The sequence below is a fragment of the Ornithorhynchus anatinus genome, chromosome 13 (genome assembly GCF_004115215.2).
Source record: "Ornithorhynchus anatinus isolate Pmale09 chromosome 13, mOrnAna1.pri.v4, whole genome shotgun sequence".
In the NCBI taxonomy this organism is placed as follows: Eukaryota; Metazoa; Chordata; class Mammalia; order Monotremata; family Ornithorhynchidae; genus Ornithorhynchus; species Ornithorhynchus anatinus.
This window is the reverse complement of record NC_041740.1, coordinates 26,118,638-26,145,417: the sequence shown is the minus strand read 5'-3', so window position 1 is coordinate 26,145,417 and position 26,780 is coordinate 26,118,638. Positions and strand designations below refer to the sequence as shown.

Here is a 26,780-nt window from a genome sequence, read left to right as displayed (position 1 = left end):
GCTTTAATGCACTCAGGTTACTCCCCACTACTCATCCTCACTCCTCTCCCACTCTGGCCCAGCCCACACACTTTGCTCCTCTAACACCAAGCTACTTACCATAAATTGCATCTCTCTCACTGTTCAACCCTTTCTCAAACCCTGCCTCCTTAGATTGGGCAGGGATTGTCTCTATCTGATGTTGAATTGTACATTCCAAGCACTTAGTACAGTGATTTGCACCTTGTAAGCATTCAATAAATACTATTGAATGAATGAAGTGTAATTCCCACGAGGCTTCACATCTGACCAACTACCACTCTCATCTTCAAGGCCCTATTGAAATCACACCTCCTCCCAATAGCTCTCCCTAAACCCTCATTTCTCCACCTTATTCACCCGCCCCTCTGCATCATCTAAGCACTTTGGTGTGTATCCTTGAAAGCACTTTGACACTTACCCAAGCCCAAAAGCACATCATCATACCCTGTTGCGCTGCTGCTTCTAAAGTTCTGCCTTCCCTTCTGAACTGTCAGCTCTTTGTAGGCAAGGCTCTCGTCTCCCGGTTTGGGCATACAGTACTCTCTCAGGAGCAGAAAAACGGGGCCTGCCCAGGTCCGGCTACTTGGTGTCCAGCTGCCCCATGAAGAGCAGCAGGCCCTGCCTGGGAACTCCAGCCCTTCCCAGGGCACCGGTGTCTCTCCAGTCACTCAGGTCCCTCTCTGGACACTTGGGTCCCTCTCTAGAGAAGCAGCGTGGCCCGGTGGAAAGAGCCCGGGCTCGGGAGTCAGAGGTCATGGGTTCGACTCCCGGCTCTGCCACTTGTCAGCTGTGTGACTGTGGGCAAGTCACTTCATTTCTCTGGGCCTCAGTGACCTCATCTGTAAAATAGGGATTAACTGTGAGCCTCACGTGGTATAACCTGATTACCCTGTATCTACCCCGGCTCTTAGAACAGTGCTCTGCACATAGTAAGTGCTTAATACCAACATTATTATTATTATTATTAGACAGTTGAGCCCCCTCCCCGGGGCACTTGGGACCTGCCTCTGGACAACGGGGCCCCCCTCTCTGGACACTTGGGACACCTCCCCAGACACTCGGGTCCCTCTCTGGACACTGGGGTCCCCTGCCCGGGCACTTGGACCCCTTCCCCAGACACTCAGGTCCCTATCTGGGCACGGGGGCCCCCTCGGAGCCCGGTGAGGCTGGTTTCGGGGCGGCTCCCGCTTCGGGGCGGGTGGAGAGGCCCAGTGGGAGCCCAGACCCAACCAACGGGCTGAAGCCAACTTACCTCCGCTCCTGGGGCGCCGCGCGGGCCTGGGGTCAGCTGGGCGCGGGGTCGGGCAGGCCGGGGCTCAGCAGGGTGGTCGAGGGGCGCCCAGAGCCGCTCCTGGGCTGGTCCTCTCCGCAGGGGTCCCCGGGGCCGGTGGGCAGCGGCAGGCAGCGGTAGGTAGCCGGCAGCCCCGTGGTGTCCGGCAGCCCCGTCTGCGGGCGCGCAACTGGAGCGCATCAGCGCACGAGGTGCGCAGCTGGAGCGCAGCACGGCGCAGGGCACGCAGCTGGGCACACGCTCCTCAATCAATCCCGCTGCGCTCCCACCAGGAACCCCGGCAGCCCACACTCCCTCCCTCCAGACCCCCAGAGGTCCTCTTTCCCTCCCACCCACCTGGACCCCCGGCAGCCCTCCCTCCTTCCCTCCTAACCCACCTGGACCCCTGGCAGCCCTCCCTCCCACCAAGACCCCCAGCAGCCCTCCCTCCTTCCCTCCTAACCCACCTGGACCCCCAGCAGCCCTCCTTCCCTCCTAACCCACCTGGATCCCCAGCAGGCCTCCCTCCTTCCCTTCCACCAGGACCCCCAGAAGTCCTCCCTCCCTCCCACCAGGACTCCCAGCAGCCCTCCCACCCATTTGGACACCCCCACTCTCCCCAAACCGGGCCGGACGGCTGGCACACCTTCATTCCCTCCATTCAGAAAACAAATATCACCAGGTGAGGCCCAGCCTCTGCATTGTCCTGTTCCCTCCACCAAATGAGGGGAGGGGTCGCCTCAGGGATCTCTCGGGGAGGATGGTTTCCTGGAGAGGGAGGTGGGGTGCGGACTGGAGGGTGCTCCAAAAGGGGAGGCCTGCATTTTTGGAGCGTCTTCATTCATTCATATTTATGGAGTGCTAACTGTATGCAAAGCACTGTACTAAATGCTTGGAAAGTACAATTCATCAATAACAGTCCCTGCCCACACCGGGTTTACAATCTTTGGGGGCGGGGGGTGCAGGGGGAGAGACAGACATCAAAACAAGTAAACAGACAATCGTCCATATCTGTATTTATTTATAGGGATGTGTGTATTCCTCTCTAGACTGTAAACTCATCATCGTGGGCAGGGAATGTTTCTGTTTACTGTTATATTGTACTTTCCCAAGAACTTAGTACAGTGCACACGGTAAGTGCTCAATAAATACCATTCAATGAATTGAATGAAAGTAATAGTAGAGCAGGGAATCAAAACAACAACAATAAACCAGGAGGCAGTATGATGTCCTGTAGAGCACTGGGTTAGGAGTCAGGCTGTCTGGTCTCTAATCTTGAGATCATGACTCATCTTTCTGTGTGACCTCAGCAAAGTCAGTTATTCTCTGTACCTCAGTTTCCTCAACTGTAAAAAGGGAAATACCTGTCATGTCCTCCCACTCCCCATTAAACTGGCAGGTGCGAATGGGAAAGGGACTGTGTATGTATCTCACATTTATCCAAGTGTTGGTACAGTGATTGGCATTCTCAACTTCCTTCTTTACTTGGCACTATAGGCAACATTTTGTCCCCTGACAGGCTCCTGAGAGTGTTTTGCTTTCATTGGGTCAAAGGTTAAAATTTGAGTGAACTCCATTTTGGATGGAGAGTCAATGACCCAGTGGGAAGTAATTTGTCTGCGGTCACAGTAAGTAGGTTCAGCATTAAGTGTTGCCAGAAACTGTAAGTCAAGTCTCTTGGTGTAACTCTCCCTCTGCCTTCTTTGGAGGAAATACCCTTCACACCCAAAAGCAGTTTTCAGTGAGGTGTATGATTATTGATTTCAGCTGTGATTCTGGAAGCCAGGATTCAAATACTAACTTCAGCTGGAAATGAAACATCCCATCAACAGATAAACTGTGGTTCCTGCTAAAATGAGCCCAGCCCACCGTTTCTTTTGGAGTTCTGCGGGCAACTGACCCACAATTCCTGAGCAAAATTTTTGAAGGCCTTTTAGGGGGCTGCATTTCCCTCTAAATGTGATCTTCCTACAGATGTAGGTGAAATACTGAGATTGTGGTTCAATTTCCTCAAATTGCTTTCCCCCTGCTGTTTGTGAATGAGGTTATTAGGATCTAGAAACTACTCAAGATGCCTCATCTGTTTTTTAAAGCAGTGCCATCCATCGGGAGCAATTGAGCATTTACTATGTGCAGAATACTGTACTGTGTGCCAACACTACTCTTTGTTGGCAGGGTCTGTCTGTTATACTTTCCCAAGCACTTAGTACAGTGCTCTGCACACAGCACACGCTCAATAAATATGACTGACTGACTTGGGGGCGTAACGTAGAGTTGTTATACCCTAACACTGCCCTCTGGGGACCTTACAATCTAGGGAGGTTGGGGGAGCAGTCATTCAGATAAATCACAGAAGAGAAGGAACAGAGCAATAGGACACGTGCATAACTGCCTAGAGATTAGTAATGCACAGACCTAAGTGCCTAGGTGACCCCGAAGGGAGAGAAAATAGAGAGGGGAGATGAGAGCTTAGTCAGGGAGGACCTCCTAATCACAGAAAACCAGGAAGAGAAGAAAAGGAAAAAGTCATAAGGCATCATGGGGCCTGTGTGTTATCAATTCCCATTGTCACTGGCTAGAGACAATGCAGTCTCCTGTCAGAACAAGAGACGTGCCTCAGTTTAGAGAGCAGAAGCCAGCCCCCATCTACAGCTTGGACAAGCTCACTACCCTGGAAAAGGGTATGGATTTTGCAACGTTAGAAAAAAAAACAAATCCCACTGAAGAGCTCTTAAAACCATCAGCCATAGAATGCTTTATTTCAAGCCTGCTGATCAAACTTTCAGGTACAATACATGTGGCAAAACACAACAATTAACACACAATATCTGCCACATCTCCACTTACCTCTAATTTGAACTGTTTTGTTTTTCCATATTATGTGACGTATAACGATTCTTTCATTTTCTTATAATAATGGTAAACCTAATGGCAGCAATTGAAAGTTTCACGCTTCTACAATGAGAACTCCTTTAATATCACCAGGCCAACTCCAATGCCAAACTGTCATCGTATTCTTCCACTGCTGCCCATGTTAATGACATCATCCAGCATATTGCTAATAAATTGTTGAGAGGTACAGTGTAGTTACTAACCAACTCCCAACTTCAACCGCAAACAAGCTTTTTTACTTAAATCACTATATTTAACATTTAAGTTTCTCAAAAATACTTTCATTCTGAAATAAAAGTTTTTATGAGATAAAACAGTCTCATCTCTTACCCCCAGCAGAACTCATGTTGTACTTTTTTTCTCAAAATATATTCTGTGCAAAATGTAAGTTCTGTGTAGGTGTGTACCTTATTTTGGAAAAGTTGTCTATAAAATATAATTCCTAAAAACAATCCCAACATCAGACAACAAAGGAAGAAGAAACATATCAAATGCAGCCAAATTTTCACATGAAAAACCGAAATGTTCTTAAAGCTCCAGTAATACATTTCTTCAAACAAATATCAGAATGCACTTTGGTCATTATTAAACATATTAGTACACAGGCAAATAAAAAAAATACTCATTTTTGTTGCTTTATATAAAGATCATATACCACGCAAATTAGGCAAAATAACCTCAGATACATACTAATTCTCAGGAATGGGGAAAACAGAGGGATATCTAACACATTCTTCATCTGAAAACTGTGATTTAAGAATACTGGATACACCAGCAAAATGGTGCATTTGCAAATGAGTGTAAAGTCACTAAAAGTGTCAAAGGCTTGAGGACATTCAAAATGACGCACTGGGTTCAGACATCACTTGGGATGAAGACATCCAGTTTCCACACACTCGAAATGCCCCATAGAAACCAGAATGAAAAAAATCACAATTATGCAAATGTAGTAGCCTGAAAGGCCCAGCTCCAAATAGGATCTTGTCAAATTAAGTCTAGGTATAAACAGGTCTGCTGATCTGAAGGGATCTTTCCTGGACTCATTAGCAACTTGTCAACAATCATTTTTCTGGGATACTTGGATCTGGACTAGCCCTTATCACTGGAGAGAAAGATATATGGAGGGCAGATTTTGCAAACGGTGTATCTTGAGAAATTGTTTTTCAGAACAGATATGCACAAGGGACACATTTTGGGAGAAACGTCCTCAGTTCAGTTGGGTGTGACAGAAGTGGCAGCATATGCCATAATGCACTGGGGAAGTTTGTATTTAGTAAAATCAATAGGCACTTCATTTGTGAGATGAGATACCATATTGTGTCCCAGTCCACTATAGCAGATCCCAGGCAGAGAGAGATACATACTAAAAGTAACAATTAAAAAGTGCACATTTCGAGCATGCACAGTTGGAGCTGTGCAAACAGCCCAGTGTTTCAAATAAATACAATTATTACTAGTTCATTTTTATCAAAATACCTTACATTATGGTAACCATTTACAATTATTGCTCTATTAACAGTTTTATCAAAGAGCACTTGTTGACCTGTTATGTAATCCCATATTAGTTTATTAATACTGAAGGGTGTTTAAACTGCAGCTTAATCGGTTTAGATCCTGGCAATGTTCCCAAAACAAGAGAGGCATATAACCCTGACTGCCTCTAGTGTTACTAGGAAAAAAAAAAAAGGGAATCGGTTATTTCCTTGATTGTACAGTCGGGGCTTGGAACTCACACAGTGCACTCTGGGATGCTGGCAGAATGCTAGGTGTTTAGCAAGAGGTGCTTGGGCCACTCTGAATTGCTATAAATAAGTCTGGCTTATGGATCGAATATACAGCCAGGGCAGTGGACCAGTGGGGAACAATGCTTAGCGGTGGTTTATACTGGCAAGAGCTATCAAAGTTTCAATTAAGTCTGAACAATTACCAGGATCTCAAGTATGTGGATATCAGTTTTATCACCCTTTTGAGACTAAGCATATCAATGCTTGAAAATAAAATACAAAGACCAAAATAAGTGTAAAAAAAAACAGTGAAAAGGTAAAATAAATATAAGGATTGCACAAGACAGTCAGATGTAAACACTTCGATTTTCCAAGCTGTGCCCTTGAAGCAGGGCCAGGCTTCAGATTCAGTGACCGTTTTGAGGCAGCATTTATTAGTCAGAGTCCTCTTATTCCAGAGTGTTGTGCTACATCTTCTGTTCTCTGCATGTCATGATTTGATCTTCCAGAGCTGAAAACCAAAAATCAAACAGTGAAAAATCTGCATATTTTAACTAGTTTTAACTTATGTTTCCACTTCCCCAAAAAGCCAGGGGGAAGACTGCCATGGGCCCTGTTTCATTCCTTTTTCTTTTTTTGGGGGGGGGGGGGAGTACCATGAAACCAACTTTTTTAAAGCAAATAAGAAGGGGCTTTTCCCCCATCCGGCATATCTGGGAAGGAGCCTTAGGAGAACTTGGACTACAGTGGAGTATACCTCACTTAATCCAGATGAGGTCAATAGTGTGGGTGAGGAAGGTGATATTCTACAGCCCTTGGAGCACAAAGAGGATGCTAAGACTACAGCATCTGTGGCTCATCAGCTGTAGTCCATCCTCAGTGATATTTACTGGACACTAGTGGTGAAAGCAAAAAAAAAAAGTCTTGTAACAAAGGTTACACTGGACAAGTAGCATGAAGATGTCACAGGTGAGGCCTGATTAATGTACAGGCAAAAATAAAAATGGTAGAGGGGGCATAGGGGATGAACTCCAAGGAACTCAGCCCCTTTCACCCTCCCACCTGTCTGAAGGGCCCCTAATCCCTCTCCCCCTGTGACCTCTGAACACGGGTGACTCTTTCCCTGCAGCCTGATGGGAGTACAGAACCACAATTTGGTAATGCAAGGCCTACGGAGCTGGGTTAGCCCTTCCTACTTGGGCTTAAAGTCTCCCACCTCCTTCCCCCGCTCGACTGTTAACCTGTTCCCTGGAACACCCTTCCGGCACCCTGAGAGGGAAGTAAGAAAGACAGATGACAGGAGGGAAGGAGGGAAGAAAAATAAGCAAATAGGCCACCGTCTTTTCCTCTGCCCCAGGAAAAGCCTGATGGCTGGGTTCAGGGAGCAGCAAGACGCTGAGTCCCTGAGCAGCTGGGTGGATGGCTGGCAAACTGGCCGCTGAGGGGCCAGGCTGAACCGGACCATGCGGAAAGAATGCCACCCAGCATAACCCTGTGTGCCTACATTACCACCAACCCATCTCCCCCAGCAATGCTCGCTACCCATAAATCCCCCCGGTGTGACAGACCCCCCCCTCAAAACTGTGTCCCCTGATCCCACCAACCCCTGGCCAGGGGCCATGCTGGCCTCGCTGAAGGAGCAGAGGACAATGAGGGGCACTTGCGACCACCGCCTTAAGTCCAACGCAGCTGCCACCATGCGCCTCCCTCCAGGTCAGTGACAAGCCTGGGGCAACCCAAGGCCAAGCAAGACTCGAAGTTTCCAAATAATTCATACTGGAATACCCACTCCTCTTCTCTCTCTTTCTGGTTTATTTTAAAAAAAGAGAAACAGTATCGGGTGACTTTCACCACCACTAAATTACTACTTTTATGTGGAGCACTGAACTAAGATCTGGGGGAATTGCAAAGGAAGAAAACACCACAAACCCCTCTCCAGCTGAGTTTATAATCTGAGGGAGGGTGAAGGGAAGAGACAACTGGATGAAAGTTCAAATAAGTTCTTGGGGTGAATACAGTGACCAAGGGAGTGATGGAAAAAGGAACAGATTTATCTGGGAAGGCTTCACAAAGGAAGTGGTTTGTAGAAAACGTATAAAAGAAGGAAAAGCAGATGGGGGTATTTTTGGAGCTCAAACCAGATGCCAGTCCTGAAGATAATTTAGTCAATTCAAATCATTTGATTTTCTGGCTGATGAATCAAACAGCTTTAAAATGTTTCCCGCTGTGCAACGTCTTCAGTAGCACATTCTCGAAAATTAAACATGCAGTTTATTGACTGGAATACTGGGCACCTGAAATATTTGGGTAGTTTGAGCTATAGCACCAAACTGGCACTAGAGAGTAAGATTCTCTGCAAGTTCTCACCTTTAAATTGAATCCAAGCAAGTCACTGATAACACCAGAAACGGCAGACAAGATGACAACCTGGGTAATGTTATAAAGCAGCGGGTTCATCGTCAGCCCATATAACCTGAAGGGGCTGTCCAATTCCTAGCAGGGACAAAAATATGTTTACATCTTTAGAAAGAAGAAGCTTCACATGCCTAAGCCCACACTACATGTCAGGAGTCCTAGGACCTCAGGGCGACGGAAGGAGGTCTTTAAATCATTTTTTAAACTATGGAGAACATTTTAAAAATTACGCATGACCACTGGAGAAGCAGTGTGGCCTAGTGGAAAGATCAAGGACCTGGAATGAGAAGGATGTGGGCTCTGCTAACTGCTTGCTGTGTGATCTTGGGCAAATTACTTGACTTCTCTGTACCTCAGTTTCTTCAACTGTAAAATGGGGATTAATTACCTGTTCTCCCTTCAACTTAAACTGTGAAACCCATGTAGGACAGGGACTACATCTGACTTAATCAACTTGTACCTACCCCAGCGCTTAGAACTGTGTTTGACACATCGTAAGCCCTTACCAAATACCATTAAAAAATAACACCAAAACATGAAAGAGTCCTGAATGGAAAATAAACTCCTTTCCTCCCCTCGATCAATTATTTGAATTCTAAATGACGGACTAGGGAATTAACCTACTGTGCTAAACTGCTCAATCGGAGGGACTGAGAAATGCTGCTTCTCAGCCTTAACCAAGAGTTCATGAGAAGTAATGTGACCTGGCAGAAAGGGCACAGGCCTGGGAATCAGAGGACCTGGGTTCTAATCCCAGCTCTGCCATCTATCTGCTGTGTGACTTTAGGCAAGTCACTTGACTTCTCTGTGCCTCAGTTTCCTCATTTGTACAACGAAGGTTAAATAGCTGATCTCACTCCCCCTTAGGTGGGACAGAGATTGTGTCTGACCTGATTACCTTATATCTACCACAGCACTTAAAAGGGCTTGACATACGGTAAGCATTTAGCAAATACCACAATTATTATTATTAGGACTATGAGCGCAGAATATTCAGTAACAAATTAGTGCCACACATATTTATAGTAGGGAGACACTGAGTGGCAAAAAACACATGGAATATCAGTAGGGTGAGTGAAAAATCTCAACCTGAAATTCTTCCCTTTTACTCTGGAAAACCTGTTTAGCAAAGACAATTCAGCAAATACAATTTTAATCCTAGCATTTTGTGTTTAGGGCTGAAATTTACTGGTACTTATCAGTACAATATAATATATTTGATTTCTCCAACAGTGCTCTGATGCCAAAGAGTTAACATGACAGCTCTGATCCTTTTATCAGTTTATTCATGGGGCAAATTGTGCTAAAACTATATAAGGCATTAATTCTGATTTTAGCAAAAGGGCATCTCTCCAAGCAAATGCACTTACTTCCCTAGAATTTAGATACGATCTAAGGAATTGCCTGGATACAAGCAGCATACATCTTCATAGGACTGTGCAGATAAAGTTCCTTACAAGGAATAATAGTTGGCTAGGATTAGTGTTTTCTTGGTCTTTTTACAGAACGGCTAAAATATTCAGTCATAGAAAGCGAACTATATTTTCACTTTAAATGTGTTATATTTGGAACACACTAATACACATTTATTCTCAATTTTTTATAATAAGATGATGAACTAAAATTAGGGTATAATTAGTTCCCATCAGCATTCAGCCTTCCAAAAGGCATACTAGCCATCTTGATTCAGTTTTCTACCCTTTGTCTATTCTCGCCTTACTGAGCAATACTGGGAACATGTCTCTACGCACGCACACGCACACACACACACACTCACTCCTCTTTCACCCAGAATGAGATATTCAAGACATAATTTCTGTAGCACTGTAAACCCAATTTTAAAAAGGCAAATCCAAGAATGAAGAGAGCATTCCCAAGCAGGTTCTTTGGTTTGCTACAAAAAGTTATGAAGGAGAATCTCAATCACAGGAGCTATTCTCACTGGAACATGGCAGGACTGTACAGCAACACAGGGTAAGAATCAAAATGATGAGAACGGAAGGAATCAGAGCACATCAACTGGAATACGAAACAGCGTGGGCCTGGCAACTTTGTGTAGCTTCTAAGTCAGAATCTTTGAGGGCACAGTTTGGAGACTGGAAGATTGCTTCAAGGAACTGCTTCTACTGCTCTAGAGGACTTTTTTGTTAGAATGTATCTCATCCATTATTCTCTGTGTAAATAAATCAATCAACCAACTGGTTGATCCTGACGTACAGCTTCCTAACATGAAATATGTACACGATTGTGGTGCATGTTTTTTGCCATAGCCAAAGGCTTCAGTTACACTGCTGTTTTGAAAGTTATAAAGCACAGAGACTTATTATAAATTTCAGTTAGTTTAAAAACAAAAACACTTCGGGGGAAATAAAATATTTTTAATGTCTCCCTTTTTAAGAAATAACTACCAGGACACATCACTTATAGGTTTTATTATGGAGGCTTTGGTTTTCCCTGTCCATTCTCTTTGGTGCTCTCAGTTCAGAATTGTTCCTTGAATTTCTGCAATTTTTGACGGCAAAAACTCTATTCTCTGCAGCAGTCACACCACTCCTGCAAGGCTGTACTCCATTACAACTTATTTTCTCTCTCACGATATTGTCCTGAAACATCAGTCCTAATGATCTAGTCTCCGGCAGCAGCAGGTAGCAACAGGTTTTATTAAGTGCCTTCGGGGAAGTGGTCACCCTTACAAGGAGCTGGGGTCTGGCAAATAGATCCAGCTTAAGGCTCACTTTCCATTCAGCATTAGCTAGAAATAAAAGTAGTTCCACCATTTGCCCCTGTGATTCATTCATTCAATTGTATTTACTGATTGGTACCCTGTGATTGGTACATTCCCTCAAAATTAATATTATTTTGATCCAGAGTTTTGAAAGAACTCACTCCATACTCCATGGTATCGGGTGATCTTCTATTTGCTGTTTTTAAATCTTTTAAAGGAACATAACCACAACTATAACATAACCTTATCTGTAGATAAGGAGGGTTTCTTGTTGTTTTTTAACAAACCATGGGCTGATGCTATAAAGCAGTGAAACAAAAATCTAACAATCAAGACAGACTCTGTCAATCGGCATTAAAAGGAACACTTTTTTTGAAATGAAGGACATAAGGGTCAGTGGCAATTTTGCTACAAATTTTGAAATTGCTATCTAATGCTAAACTGGAAGAAGCTCAGAACATTGCTCCAATGTAGGTCAAATGAACAAGGCTTCCTACTCAACAGTGACTGCCTTGTGTTCAGCTTCTAGAAAATGGAAAAACAGAATTTTGACACAGAATGAGGGAAGGCACTTAGAACCGGGACAAGCTGTACAGAGAACTTCCAAATCACTAGATTTAACCTTACAGGATCCTGCATTCTTACCTTCAGTAACTTCGTAGCAAGTTTCAAAACATTATTCACCAGGGTCAGTTCCTCCTTCTTGTTGGGTTTCTTCTCCATTTTCAAGTACAAATTTATCTAACCAAAGAGATCAATTTAAAAGATTTTTAACAATGTCAGAAAAGTGAATAGAAAAAAAGTTTACTCACCGAATAGCTTGTTCAGAGACCAACCAGGGTAAAATACTGGTTTGATCAAAACCCAAATAATAAATTTGAGAAACACATTTAGTCGATTTGGAAATGTATCCAATGAATGGATTACTAAGATGTAGAATTACTTCAGCCAATGTTTATAGGTGGGATATCAATCAATACAATAAAAGAAGATGTACAGATACTGTAGCTGGAACTTAAAAATAAGCTTTGTCCATGAATACTTTCCTTTTAGAAGTTCTTTATGCAACTCATTATATGTTTGTCATCTTTTCAAAACATGACTTTATAGCACATTAAGCAGTCTCACCTGTTCAGTAAGTAATATTGAGGTATTGCTATATTTTTTACTTGTTTCAGATCCAAGTGTAACAAATCTCAGCAGAAACAGTGTTAGCGAGACACACCAGATAACTAGTTCCCAATTGTAGTGGCAATCGAGGAAGATCTCGTGAACATGGAGCAGCTAAGGCAAAAGGGAACAGAAAGAATTAAACCAAAAGTAAAATACTCTCTTAAACCTCATAGAATGCAGTGGCTACATTCCTGAAGAACCTCTTATTATTCTAATACTCAGCCTCCAACCAAAACTGTGCATACGTGTTTTCTGAAACTGCATCATGCAATACTGAGACAGAGGCATGACATTGGAAAACCATTGCCTACTTCTGCTGTCCCATGCTATCCAAAATGCAGAGTGAAAACATGCCTTCTGGGGGCACACGAGCATTTTGACTTTATTTCTATTTTTTAAAAAAAGACTTCCATAACCCAAACTCTGAATACCAAAGCGGAGAACGGGGCATGCGATTTACGGGATCTGATAAAAATCTAACTTGAAAGAATATTGAAAGGTGGCCTCAAGGCACGTCATATTATTTAACTGGATCTAAGATGTTGTTATATATGAGTTCATTAAGACTTGTAGTATGGCACTGAATATCTTTGCTACTCATTGGTTTGTGACAAAGGAGTTTGTACGCTGGAGCCAATCCAACACTAGAAACATAGTGAAATTTTACACATTATCTGCCACAAATAGCTTCAGATTTAAGCTTCTGCACCCGTAACTCTGACATCTGTACTGTACTGCATTTGAATCCTAAGCCTTTTCATTATCTGTCAAATTAACAAATGCCTAACAAAGACCACCAACTGTGCATTTTATTCCAGGTATAAGGAGGAGATGAGAAGTCGCTTTAAGCTTCTGCAAAACAAAAATAAGTCTAGTCTACAATATATCAAGAATATCTAAGGTGAGATATTGAATTTCTGTGCTAGCCAACAAATTGGAATGAATATCATGTCATAAATTGTTTATTAGGGGTTCCAATATTTTAGAATTAGTAACACTACATCTAAGTGTCAGGGAGAACAATAAACTCATTATTTTCATATACCTTGGAGGAAAGGCTAATCTTAACTATTGAAAAGCCTGTTTTATGTCTGTAACATTCACGTCATAATGATGATCTGAAGTTAAGGAATTCCAGAAAAAACAATAAATGCACTTAGTACATGGTTCTGCACAGAGTAAGCGCTCAATAAATGCCACTGATGACATGCAAACTATGGAAAAGTATTCTTTTACAAGACTATTTCTTTCCCTAGCCTAATTATTTCCATCATTGTTACGAAGAACACAAACATAAGAGAAAAAATTAGCTACCAATCATTTATTCTACCAACCGAGTAAAAAATGGTGTAAGGTAAAGGCTCTAGGCTAGGACTGTTTGGCTTTTTATTATTATTACGGTAATAATTTGGTCAAGATTGTGCCTACCTGAGGCAAATTAACTCACCTGAGCGCAGCAGATGAAAACAACAGATATAGTCAACAGGAAAGCAGATGATACAATCACATCAACGGATCGCTGGGGGCCTCGCCGCTGAAAAGGGAAATGTTTATTTATGCCTTTAGTCATTAACAACTGAAGATGCAGTTAATGATCACACTCCATGATGGCTCAAAAATCTTATAAACTCCCTCATCTATTAAATGGACTAGAGTGTGATTATTCCCCAGTGACTTGTCAACAGCAGGAAAACGGAGAATCAATCAATGGTATTTATTGAGCACTTACTGTGCGTAGAGAACTGTACTAAGTGCTTGGGAGAGTTGGTAGACACAATCCCAGCTCTCAAGGAGCTTACAATCTAGTAAGACAAAAGGGTCTTGAAATGGCCTACATCGTGAAGGGTCGCTGAATTTATTATTGATCACGATGCATGCCATTTCTTCTCATATCGGGCATATCAGGGATTCGTCAATCTGATTCCAGACTCCCAGACCTTCAGATTGCTGGGATCCCAGTCACAGGGCTGACTGGAGGTGGGTCTTTGTGTCTTGGTTCTCACAACTTTGAAGTTGGCCTCCCTCTCCTGATGGTCCACATGATTTCTCCTCCACTTTCCCGCTCTGGTTGCCACTGGTCCACCCTTTTCCCCACACCTCATCCACTCCCAGGATTGGAAATCTACAAGAGTCGGGGGTGAAACCCCTCTGATGATCTGGGGGCTGTCACACTTTTTTCTCTATGGTATTTGTTTTGTGCTTACTATGCACCAGGCATTGTACCAAGCACTAGGGTAGATACAAGAGAGTTAGATTGGACAAAGTCCATGCCCCACATGGGGCTCCCAGTCAACCCCCATTTTACAGATGAGATAACTGAGGCATAGAGAAGTTGAGTGACTTCATTCATTCGTTCAATCGAGTTAATTGTAGAGCACTTTACTACGAATTGCCCAGGGTCATTCAGCAGACCAAGTGGCAGAGCCTGGATTAAAACCCAAGTCCTTCTGACTCCCAGGACCACGCTCTATCCACTAGATCACACTGCTTCTCTGTCACTACATCAATCACTTTCCCACAAGCAAGTCATTCCCCATATCAGCCACACAGTTGACAGTTCCTCCTGCTAACAGTGGTTTGTTCTAGACTGTAAGCTTGTTTTTGGCAAAGAATGTGTCTGCTAATTCTGTTGTACTGTATAAATAATGATAATATTATTTATGTGCAGGGCTCATTTATGGCCAGATGATAGCCGCACAGTGCTGATGCTGGGCTGTAATAATAATTATAGTATTTAAGTGATTACTACGTGTCAAGCACTATTCTAAGCAATGGGGTAGATACAAGTTAATCAACTAAGATGCAGTCCCTGTTGGAGGTCCCAGTCTAAATAGGAGAAATGGTATTGGTTCTGCATTTTACAGAGAAAACTGAGTCACAGAGCCATGAAATGAGTTCCCAAGGGTGTACAGCACACAAGTGGCAAAGATGGGACCAGGTCCTCCACCTCCCAGCCCCGAACACGTTCCACTAGTGACACTATTTCTTGTAGTATTATAACACAGCTGTTGGTTGCCAAGGTAACCACTGCAGTGATTAGCACCTAGGCTGGCAAGTGGAACGGGGTTAGTATCTAGGTCTTCGGACTCCCAGAGCGGTGCTCTTTCCACAGGATACCCAACAGGGCTGGTAATGCGGTAGTCAGGGAGACAACGCTGGAGATCATCTTTCTCGAGCTCTGTGCTGTTATTTCTAAGAAGTGGGCTCCCTCTGCTGGCTCATGGGAACAAGAAACACGACATCCAGAATTAAGCATCTACTTTTGTACAATCCCTTGGCCAAGAAGACTGTTAGGTAAAGCAGCAGAAACTTTTCGTCCTAGACGGCAGGAAGTTGGGTGCGATGACGTCTCTCTTCTGGCCTGGGACTCCCTGACCCTTTATTTTTTTAATGGTATTAAACACTATGTGTCAGGCACTGTACTAAGCACTGGGATAGACAGAAGGTAATCAGGTTGGACATGGTCCCTGTCCCACATGGGGCTCACAATCTTAATCCCCATTTTAGAGATGCAGTAAGTGAGGTGCAGAGAAGTTAAGTGACTTGCCCAAGGTCACAGAGCAGTCACATGGTGGAGATGGGATTAGAATCCAGGTCCTTCTGACTCCTAGGCCCATGCTTTATCCACTAGGAGACCCCAGGTTCTAATCCCAGCTCTAATACTGGCCTACTGGGTGACCTTGGGCAAGACACTTAGCCTCTCTGTGCCCCATATGTAAAACAGATTGTGAGACCCAAATGGGACAGGGACTGTGTCTGAACTGCTAAGCTTGCATCGACCCCTGTGCTTAGCTCACAGTTAAGTGCTTATTAAATGCTATAACATAATAATAATTTTCCATAGAGAGCACTATAATAATGATGGTATTTGTTAAGTGCTTACTATCCAGTTGAGAGGTGCTCAAATTCCTGGTGATTTCCTTATAAATGCCCCAGAGTCACCTACTTTGGGTGGTTGTAAGCATTTTAAAAAGACATGAAAAATAAAAGTTCTAAAGAGTTGACTGGACATAATTGTCAGGCAAATTTCTCAGGGATATATTTCAACCAGAACTATAAAAGCAGTGTGACCTTATGACTTCAGTTTCATGTGGCAATTCACACAGACACACACACTGACAGACAAGAGTGAGGGGTTTAGAGATTGGTGGAAATAGAACATTTAAAGTGACTTTCAACCCAAAGACAGCTCATCAGAGCTATTTTACCTTAAGGTAAGAACGTAGAGAGAGCCACATTTTTATATTCTGCACTTTCTTCAGTCGGAAATGAGGCACCTCTGATTTTCGAGCTCTTCTAGCAGATGTTAAATGTCCAAAAAGTTTGGCAAAAAGTAGTCTCTGCAGATGATCAACAGGAGAGTAAATTGTTGAGCAAAAGATAAAAAGAAGGACAGCAAGATCAGATAAACATTGGCTATCAATGTTTAAATGATACTATTCAACTAGGTAGAAATGGAATTAACAAGGCTAAATTAAGATACAATAAAGTATTATTATACTGGGCTATTTTCACAGATTTTATCAGTTGTTTTATCAGGGGTACAAAATGAATTACAGAATCTTTTTCATATTCTTAGGCTGCCATTTCCATTGCTATTTTTTGTGCTCCAGGCTTTGATTCAAGTCCTTTCTGTGTCCCCTGGCAGCAAGGGTGTCAGCAGTTATGTGCAGAGGTACATCAATCGGTTAATAGCATTTATTGATTACATCCTCTGTGGAGAGTACTATACTGTACACCTGGGAGTGCACAATAATTCCTGCCCTCAAGGAGTTTACATTCTAGTCTGGATACAGACATTCAAATAAATTATAGCTAGGACAAAGCAATAGAGCATAAAATATATGTACTTAAGTGTTAAAGTTTTGAACTCTGTATGTCTTTATTAATCAGTCAATATCCCAACCTGGAAAACACACAGTCACAATCCTGCTTTAACATATTCTATTTCCCTCAAGTCTTAAGCAATGCTTTTGAACGACGTACTCTGAATTCTTACTTCCATGAAGAAATGATGAAAGGCTTATATCATGCCTACCTGTTTGTATGTTCTCTCTGCCACACAAAGGAGAAAAAAGAAGATCCAGACAAGAGAAACTCGGACCACAAAGCTGACCAGAACCATAGAGAGGACCACAACATCTTCATTCGAGCCAAATGCAATGATATAAAGTTCTGAAGCAGAGTGTGCTGTGAGCTGCTCCAAGTCTGTTGCTTGGGAAAGCCGGAACACAAACGGAGTTAACCCCAGGATTAAGGATATTGCATTTCCAAAAATTTGGTATCCTATTCCTGGTATATAATTGTTCACCTAAAAAAGAGATAAATTATTCAAATTTACTTCTTGCCTTTGGTGCATTCACGTGATGCAAAACTTCATTAGTCACAGCTCAGAACTACTTTGATAGATATGAGTGACAATTTCCATTATTTAAGCATCATTAGTTACTAAACTAAATTTACATATAGAGATATAGATAAAATTAGTCATTCCATTTTAGTTCATCATCTAGTCAAATCACAAACAGTAGTACAGTTCTTATAGTCAGAAGCAATTCAGAATTGTTCATCATTTTAAGATTTTCTGGCCTATTCTAAACTTTCACTAATCAAGATTGATATAAATATTCCTGACAAAGGCAGCAATAGCAGTCTCATTTAAAAAAAAAAATTGTCCTGACCACAATAGTTCAATTCATTCAGTTTAGTCTGAAGAGCTCCTGCCAACTCACTTATTTAATTTTTAAGGTATGTTTCCTCCAAAGAGTCACCCAGCGAACTTTTAGACACCAAAAATCTCAGAAAAGCTTTAAACCACTGGGATGGCAGTAGTAATTGGACAGAGAGGTAACAAGGAGAAAAAAATAGAAAAGAAACTAGCGGGAAGACTTAGAGAATTCCATAGTGGGGAGATACAATCAATTCTTCCACAATGTGTGTTTTTGACTAGGCATTTTGGATAGCAGGTGTTGGAAGAATTAAGGAACATTCTTCTGACAACTTCTATCAGTCAGGACGCAGCCAGAGGTGGTGTCCGGCTAGAAATGGTTAGAAATGGTTGGAAATGGTTCTTGAACACAGAGTTCTTCAAGAATACAGCCCCTGTGTTATCGGAGAGCTGATCGTACATGGAAGCCGTGAGGTAAGAAGCTTCAGGCTCTGCTCTAAGGACAGAGACAACGGAGAATCAAAAATCTCACACCCAGGAGAATACAAAAAAAAATATGCCTATGCAGATTACAAAGCCTCCATACGATTTTAAAATAAAAATCTAATGCTGGGACACTAAAACTTTCTATGAAAACTTCTTCATGAATACTGCTCTTTAGGCTACTGATGCTCTTTGCCACTGAAACTGATGTCAGTATGTGTGGGTGGGGGGAAAGGGAGGGAGAGAGAGAGGGAGAAAGAGAGAGAACAGTAAACATTATCTATATTGATGAACATTTCCATATACTGAACCATTTGTGAACTCTTCTTCAGGGCAGAAATGAAATGCAAGTATACCACTGCTCACAGGGACTTAGCTACTGTTTCTTTCTGATGGATAAAAAGCATGCAAACAAGGACTAAGAGGAAAGAACAGCATTTTAGATCTTATGAATTAAGATGTGTTTCATAGTAATGCTTAGTCTTACTGATTACAGCTCTAAACCACTCTTAAAATTAGACATATCCCAAGCTGTGAGAAAAGAACCGCAGATGACATTTCCCCCAACCATCTAACGACGTTTAAGTTTTAGAGGTGAATTAAAAGGACAAATGGAAAGAATACTTACTCGGTTCATAATAATTCCACTGATTTCAAGGACAGACATGTCAGCTTTCTTGCAGTCATTACCCTCCCATACAATTGCACTGACTTTTTCTAACCCTGGGTTGGAATTGTGGAGCCAGGGTAAGTGACTCTAGAAAAAGAATAATACAGATCAAAATGGTACAGGCACTTATTTGGAAATGTTTCTATATACCTTCTGAAGAAATGAAAGATCACAAGATTAGTGCTTTGGATAATCACCACAATGATTAACTTGTATATAACACAATGCTTAAAATAGTGCTTGACACATAGTAAGTACCTAACAAAATACCATCATTATTAATGGGAAATATATTAAATATTTCCCTCCAGATTAACATCTTAACAGAGCTCAAAAAATGTAATCTTAGTTCACCAATCTGCATAGTCAACTTTCACTTTTCATTTACATGCTTTTCTAAACGCCTGACAAGTAAACAACCCCCCCCCCCCCAAATAGCGACGTTCCCTGCCCTTAAGGAGCTTACATTCTAAACAGCAAATGCAGACATAAAAACATTTACAAATAGAATGGTTTGGGAAAAAGTGAATTTACCATCAAATAAATGTATATATAAAAGATATGATGATCGGCATAAATGAGTTGGCATGTGCCAAAGTATTTGCTGAGCACTGCTTTATAGTATGCATTATTCAGTTTACTGAACCCAGGTTTCACAGTGCCTGCTCCCTGGTAGCAAGTAGAACACTTTTTGAGGAGCACTAACCCTTTTAAAATGTCAGGGGACCATTACATCACTGCAGGGTACACTACTACTTCTGAGGCGACACACTAAAATAGTTCCCTAGAGGCCTGAAAGGGTTAACACTCCTACCAAAAGTACTAGAAAATTGAGCTCTCTTTTTATGCAATTTTAATTAACACTTCTCCCATAGTCCCATAACGGGCTAGTTGTGAAAGCCATATTAAAATGATGTCTACAGGAAATGCTTAGTTGTAAGCCTGTCCTTGTATCTAAATACCTTCATATTACTGCTGCCAGATTAGGGTTATTAGCACATAATACAACCGATTACAGAATTCAGATGCACTGGGGAGGTTGAGATTTGGATCTTATTTCCTTTTTAGGATACTTAGCACTTGCTATTTACCCCACCCTTGGCCCCGCAGGATTTATGTCCATATCCGTAATTTCTGTATTTATGCTGTTTATTGTTGTTTTGTACTCTCCCAAGTGCACAGTGCTCTGCACACATTAAGGGCTCAATAAATATGATTGAACAAATGATTATGGAACATGTCTGTTGATTCTGTTGCACTGTACTCTTCCAAGCGCTTGGTACAACGCTCTGCACGTAGTAAGCACTCAATAAATACGATTGATTGATTGATAGGTACCACAAACATAACAACAGGTTTAAAGGGGGTTTTGGGTAGATTTGGATAAGGGATCCAGAATGAGTTATCAGAGAGAAAGTAAGGAATTTGAGGGAAAAGGTAAGAACATTCAATACTACGTCCTTATTCGTTATGATGGAGGCCAAGCAGACTGTCTCACTTTCCCCCAAAATAACAGTAAAAAAATAATTATGGTACTTAAGTGCTTAATATGTGACAAGCATGGTTCTAAGTACTGGATCTAGCATGCTGTTGGAGTCCGAATACTGGGCTGCATGATCAATTAGACTGAGCCAGAAACAGCGCTGTCTTATGCTCCCACCAGTTAATTAACTTCATCCCTACAAGGGAGTTGTTTTTTTCAAATAACAAATACCAGAGAAATCTCCTTACTACTCCATTTCTTTATTCCTTTCCCTGAATAGCTCTTGTTTGTTTGTACATTTTTCATGTTTCTTTATAGGTTGTAAATAATGATGGTATTTGTTAAATGCTTACTATGTGTTGCACACTATTTTAAGTGCTGGAGTAGATACAAGTTCATCAGTTCAGATACAAGTCTCCATGCCCTATAAGGCTCAGAGTTTAAGTAGGAGGGGGATCAGGTATTAAATCCCTATTTTTGCAGAGGAGGACAATGAGGCATGGCGAAGTTAAGTGTCTTGCCCAAGGTCACACAAAAGACAAGTGGCTGAGCTGGGATAAGAACCCAGGTCCTTTGACTCCCAGGCCCAGGGGTCTTTCCACTAGGCCACACTCCTTCTACTGCCGTGTGATCTTGGGCAAGTAACTTAACTTTTCTGTACCACAGTTTCCTCTTCTGTAAAATGGGGTTTCAATGCCTGTTCTCCCTCCTCCTTACAGTGCAAGTTCCATGCAGGATGAGGACTGTACCTGAGCTAACGTGCATCTTACCAGAATGCTAAGAATAGCATTTGACATATAGAAAGCACTTAATGACAACACTAAATACACTAATAGGAGGGAAAAAGTTTTGATAGGTTTAAGAAATTCATGTAACATTTTGAGTCTTGGGAGAGTAAAACTGCATCAGTGTTTCAACTTTTAAATATACAGTGATAAATGCACACACACAGGGAAAAACACAGCAGAGTGACAATCATAATTCCTTTCATGAGATCAGATTATTTACCCCACCACTGCAAATAGTAAACATTTTTCTAGATATGAAGTTATAACCATAGTCAAGCACCACTATCAATAGAAGAAAAGTTAATGAATAATAAAAACAAGGTGTGATTTAGATAATACTAATCATTATTATGGTATTTGTTAAGTGTTGACGAGTATGTACTAGCTGCTGAAATAGATACAAGATCATCAGGCTGGACACAGTCACTGTCCCACATGCCAATGATAATAATAATAATAATGGTATTTGTTATGCACTATGTGCCAAGATCCGTACTAAGTGTTGGGGTAGATACAAATTAATCAGATTGGACTCAGTCCCTACCAACAAAAATGATGATGATGATGATGATGATGATAATAGTAATATATGTTAAGCACTTACTCTTTGCCAAGCAGAGTAGAGTCTGGGATACAGTGGCTCTGAGGTAGACATGAAATAATCCGGTCAGACACAGTCCCTGTCCCACATGGGGCTCACAATCTACATGGGAGGGAGAACCAATATTTAAGCCTTATTTTGCAGATGAGCAAACTGAGGCCCAGAAAAGTTATGTGATTTGCCCAAGATCATGTAGCAGTAAAGCAGCAGGGCCTGGATTACAGTTTAGGTACTCTGACTGCTAGGCCCATACTATTGCCACTAGATCGCACACTATCAGTAACACCATCTTCTACTACAAATAACAAATAGAGGTATATACAATCATACAAACGTAACTAAATATCAGATGCCTAAAAAAAGGTTTCATCTGCAATTCAAGAAACAAGCAGTAGATGTCTCTGGTGTCCAATTAAAGCTTGCCTTTATCTGTGGGTGGAAAAGAGAGGAAGAATATGCACCAGCTCTTTCAGTTTTATGATACAATTATTGATGCTGGAATCCTCTCCAGGCACACATGTGACTGAAAGGACAAGTGTGTGTCATTGATGATTCACTCCCCGCTGTATTCCTGTATTCACGTACACTGGTTCCTGGCTGCTGTGCTGCACTTGCCCCTTTTTGAATCGTTCTTTAGTCTCCTGTTCTTTCTAAAGTCAGCTCAAGGGCAGCTACCCTTACCATCCTCTCAAAGTAGGCCAGCCCCATCGCCTGTTTTCACTCAACATTCTGCAGCATTGCAATGTTCTTCATTTCACTCAACATTCTGCAGCATTGCAATGTTCTTCACTATGTTTTTGAAACATTCCTTGTGCCGTTCCTATCCACTAGGCCATGCTGCTTCTTACTAAGTGGTGTCGCCTAGTGGATAGAGCCCAGGCCTGGGAGTCGGAAGGACCTGGGATCTAATCTCAGCTCGACCATCTGTCTGCTGTGTGACCTTGGGCAAGTCACTTCACTTCTCTGGGCCTCAGCTCCCTCATCTGTTAGATGGGAATTAAGACTGTGAGCCCCGTATGGAACATGGACTGATCCAACCTGATTAGCTTGTCTCTGTCCCAGTGCCTAGGGCAGTGCCTGGCACAAAGTAAGTGCTTCACAAACACCATTAAAAAAAATACCTGTCTGTCCCATTTCCAGTGACTACCTGGCAGCTGTTTGAGTACCCTGTTATCATGTATCATGTATCCATGCCTTCCATGTCCATGCCATGCATCCATCCCTTCCTTTGACACTGAGTTGTGAGAGGTTGCTGCCTCAAAGTATCTCAGGGCTCCACTGCTGCTAATGTCATCCTGACACTTGATGCTGAATATGCTGATGAAGCAGCTTGGGGGGGGGGAGGGGGCGTGTGGTGGGCAGCTTTAGAGAGCTCACTGCCATAAATGCAGGTCTCCCACAGTCAGGGAAGGCTGGATTGAACTACAGTTTTTCAATCTTCAAATTTTATATGAAGCTCCATGTTTGCTGATACATCACTCTGTAAACAATCTACCTAAGAAATGTTCACCTTCTTAATTTGCTTTTCTACTTCTTTGTATATGAGGGCATGCTGGAACAGTGTTCTTAAGTGGCAGAATCTGGTCCAGCATTAAATTCTGTGTTGCCAATGAAAACATCCCATTGTGAATTGGGATTCCCAGGGACAAGTGGGTTCAACAACTATGTTTTCTTTAAACTTGTCACATAAGCAGGCAATATTTCTACCCACTCTGTGGTACTTTTGTCTCCCAAGTGCTTAGTACACTATTCTGCACATGCTAAGTTCTCAAAAAATACATGACTGATGATGTGTAATCTGCCAGTGTCTCACTCACCTCCAGCTTCAAGGCTCTTGGAGAGCCTTGAAGGCTAATCAATAACAGCAAAGGCAAGGGAAAAAGCATTGAGTGGTGTGCAGAAAATCAACCATGGCTCAGGAGGCCACGAAAGTACAAAGAGGAACCCAGAAAACAATTCAACAGAGACTAGATGGGTGGGACAGGGACACACACATCTGAATCGGTAATAAAGACCTAAATCAGGGGCTCAGCAATTCAAAATCTTCACCATTTCACAGTGCTCAATTACTGGTAGGTGACTAGGGACTCCATACTATTTAAAATCACAGAAGCACAGAAAAGCGCTACTAAAAAGAGCAAAGGCCACTTTTTGTTAAAACAGGAAAACTAGTCATTTATACTCAGCAAGATGAATTTAGGAAGTTAAAAGGGACCCTCGTGCTTCATGATCGGTGCAATGGAAACTAGAAGTGATGATCTGGGTGAGGATAATGCTTCCAGTTTTAAGGGATGAAAGGAATGAAAAATTTTGGCTAAGAATGAAGAACCTAAATCATCATCTTTTAATATTTCTTCTCCAGTGGTGTACCACGATTCCGTTCTAGCATGACTTTGACGGATTATCTCCAGGGAGATTCTTTCTTATAGGCTGATTCTAGATTTACAGTGGAAAGCTGAAAACCTGTGCCAACAGGCCCATGCGGTCAAAGACTATTTTAACTGAATGTTGAGAAACAGATCCTATAGCAAGCTGTGTTGAAACCCGTCTTGACCACAACTAGCAGCTGATGTCACTTTGCCTAGGTTCACAGGAAGACTAATAAGTTGCCTTTCAAGTGAAAACAATAATTGTATCTGGAATCTTTAGATGTAAGGTAACTTCTCCACCTCACCATGACTCAACTTCGGGTGAAGCAGATGAACTTGCCAACCCACTGGTAGAATCCAAATGTTTAAGACTCTCAAATGTGCAGAGCTACAGTGGAAAAAGTCATGGAATAAATAAATTCAAGTAACAATGAAAATGACAGAAAACTGTGCCCTTTGCAGCAGCTACGATGAAAAGATGGAGTCTCCCGCCTCGCTCCTGAATCTGAAGGCCCGGGAACGATGCCGAGGAATTGAACATATTGAGTGGTTTTCTCGGTATCGCTCACACGATCCTGATCCCAACTCCCACTGGGGAATGCTATGCAACAGGCAAGTAGGAGGTCGGGACTCTCCAACAGACTGAGGAGTGCTCATAATGACTTTTTATATGAAGGACCCATTTATGGCCAATTGACATGCATGCCATAAACCAGCAGATGTTGGTTTTGATAACCGATTTGATAACCGCTATGATCTTCGCTGCCTAAGTTACTCAGCCAATCTGGGGCATTCCTGCTGCGGCTAGATATCTTGCAGAGAGCCCCAGGGGTTTTCCAGTTGGAAAAGGACTAGTGGACTAGTGGAAAGAACAGGGGCCTGGGATTCAGAGAACCTCAGTTCTAATCCCACTTCTGTCAACTGTTTGCTGTGTGAACTTGGGCAAGACATTTTTTTTTTTAAATGGCATTTGTTAAACGCTTACTATGTGTCAGGCACTGTACTAAGCACTGGGGTAGATACAAGGTTGTTAAGTTGGACACAGTCCCTATCCTGAATGGGGCTCCCAATGTAGGCCTCAGTTTCCCCAACTCTAAAATGGGGATTATATATGAACCCCATGAAGGACAGAGACTGTATCTGACCATATTAATTTGTACCTACCCTAGTGCTAAGAACAGTGTTTGACATAGGAAGCACATAACACATACCATTTAAAAAACAACAACAACAACAAAAAATTATCTACTGATGGCACTGCCCTGGCAGGCATTCCCCCACTTGTAGAGCTGAGACTAGAATGCAAGTCTCCTCACATGCAGAGTTAGACTGTTTCCAAAGTACTGGAGATCAAAGGAGATTCAATGTGGAAGGGTCAGTTGTACTTTATAAAGGAGAGAGACAGAAAAGAGTGAAATATGAGAGCGCATGAGGCCCTGTTCACTCTACTCCGCATTAGCCAGGAGAAAATGGGCAGGGGAACTTGCCTTCCTTGGACCAAGCCAGGATATGGGAGTCAAAAAAAAGAAAAAAAAGGAAAAGAAAAAAATAAACAGGGATGGTTTAATCTCACTTGCTGCTTAGATCTCCATCTGGCTCCAAAGAGGGCTTCTTGTCACTTTCATACTCAGACCGTATCCTCAAATCCCACCTCCTCCTCTCCGGGAAGAACCCAAGGACTAACCTACTGCGAATATAAACACTACTAAGGACAACAATGAGAAAAGCATAATAATAATAATATGATACATGGTTGTTGTTAAGCACTTACTATGTGCCACGCACTGTTCTAACTGCTGGGGTAGATACAAGGTAATCCAGTTGGAAACAGTCCCTGTCCCATACGGAGCTCACTGTCTTAATCCTCATTTTACAGGTGATGGAACTGAGTCCCTGAGAAGTGAAGTGACTCGCCCAAAGTAACACAGCAGACAAGTGATGGAGCCAGGATTAGAACCCAGGTCTTTCAGACTCCCAGACTCGTGCTCTATCTAGTGGGTCACACTGCATCTCCCCTGCCCCTCTACATAAGGATTTCACTTGTTCAGTTTTATCTTTTTAGTTTATGTATAAAAGCCTTTTATAAAAGAATAAGAATGAGAGTGTTTGCTGTAGTTCCCTTTTAAACCTACTACATTCAATGCTGTAATTTTTCTTTAAAAGTATTTAATTTACTCTTTAAATCTGTTACTCCACCAAAATATGTAACTGTAGATTCTTCTTATTCTGACATTAAAGTTATTTATAATCCACATCCAGCCAAAATCAATGAGAAACTTGACATATTCCCTAAAATCTGTATTTCTCAAAGTGCTTGACCTTACAGTCTTAGAAAAACTTGTCTCATACACTTCACCTTCTCATCTTTATATTAACTATAATTATTTCCAACTATAGTCACAGCAAATTTTAAATTACAATCAGAGAAAGAAAGAACTCCAAATATTCAATAGCATCAACAACCACAACACTTGAGCCAAGATGGGGAAAAAGTAAAT

The 26,780-nt window shown here is 42.1% G+C and overlaps 1 protein-coding gene across 5 annotated transcripts in view; it reads right to left on the bottom strand.

Moving 5' to 3' along the window:
- Positions 1-4,020: 4,020 nt before the first annotated feature.
- PHTF2 (putative homeodomain transcription factor 2) overlaps positions 4,021-26,780 on the bottom strand; it is a 104,718-nt gene continuing 81,958 nt past the window's right edge. For all 5 annotated transcript variants that reach the window (XM_007670961.3, XM_007670962.3, XM_029077680.2 and 2 more), the window contains 8 exons: positions 19,000-19,128; positions 17,259-17,531; positions 16,429-16,560; positions 13,668-13,754; positions 12,176-12,331; positions 11,693-11,788; positions 8,275-8,400; positions 4,021-6,418 (listed from right to left, as the gene is read on the bottom strand). In XM_007670961.3, coding sequence (XP_007669151.1) covers positions 6,398-6,418; positions 8,275-8,400; positions 11,693-11,788; positions 12,176-12,331; positions 13,668-13,754; positions 16,429-16,560; positions 17,259-17,531; positions 19,000-19,128 — 1,020 coding nt within the window. In that variant the 3' untranslated portion in view covers positions 4,021-6,397. The remainder of the gene's footprint in view (positions 6,419-8,274; positions 8,401-11,692; positions 11,789-12,175; positions 12,332-13,667; positions 13,755-16,428; positions 16,561-17,258; positions 17,532-18,999; positions 19,129-26,780) is intronic.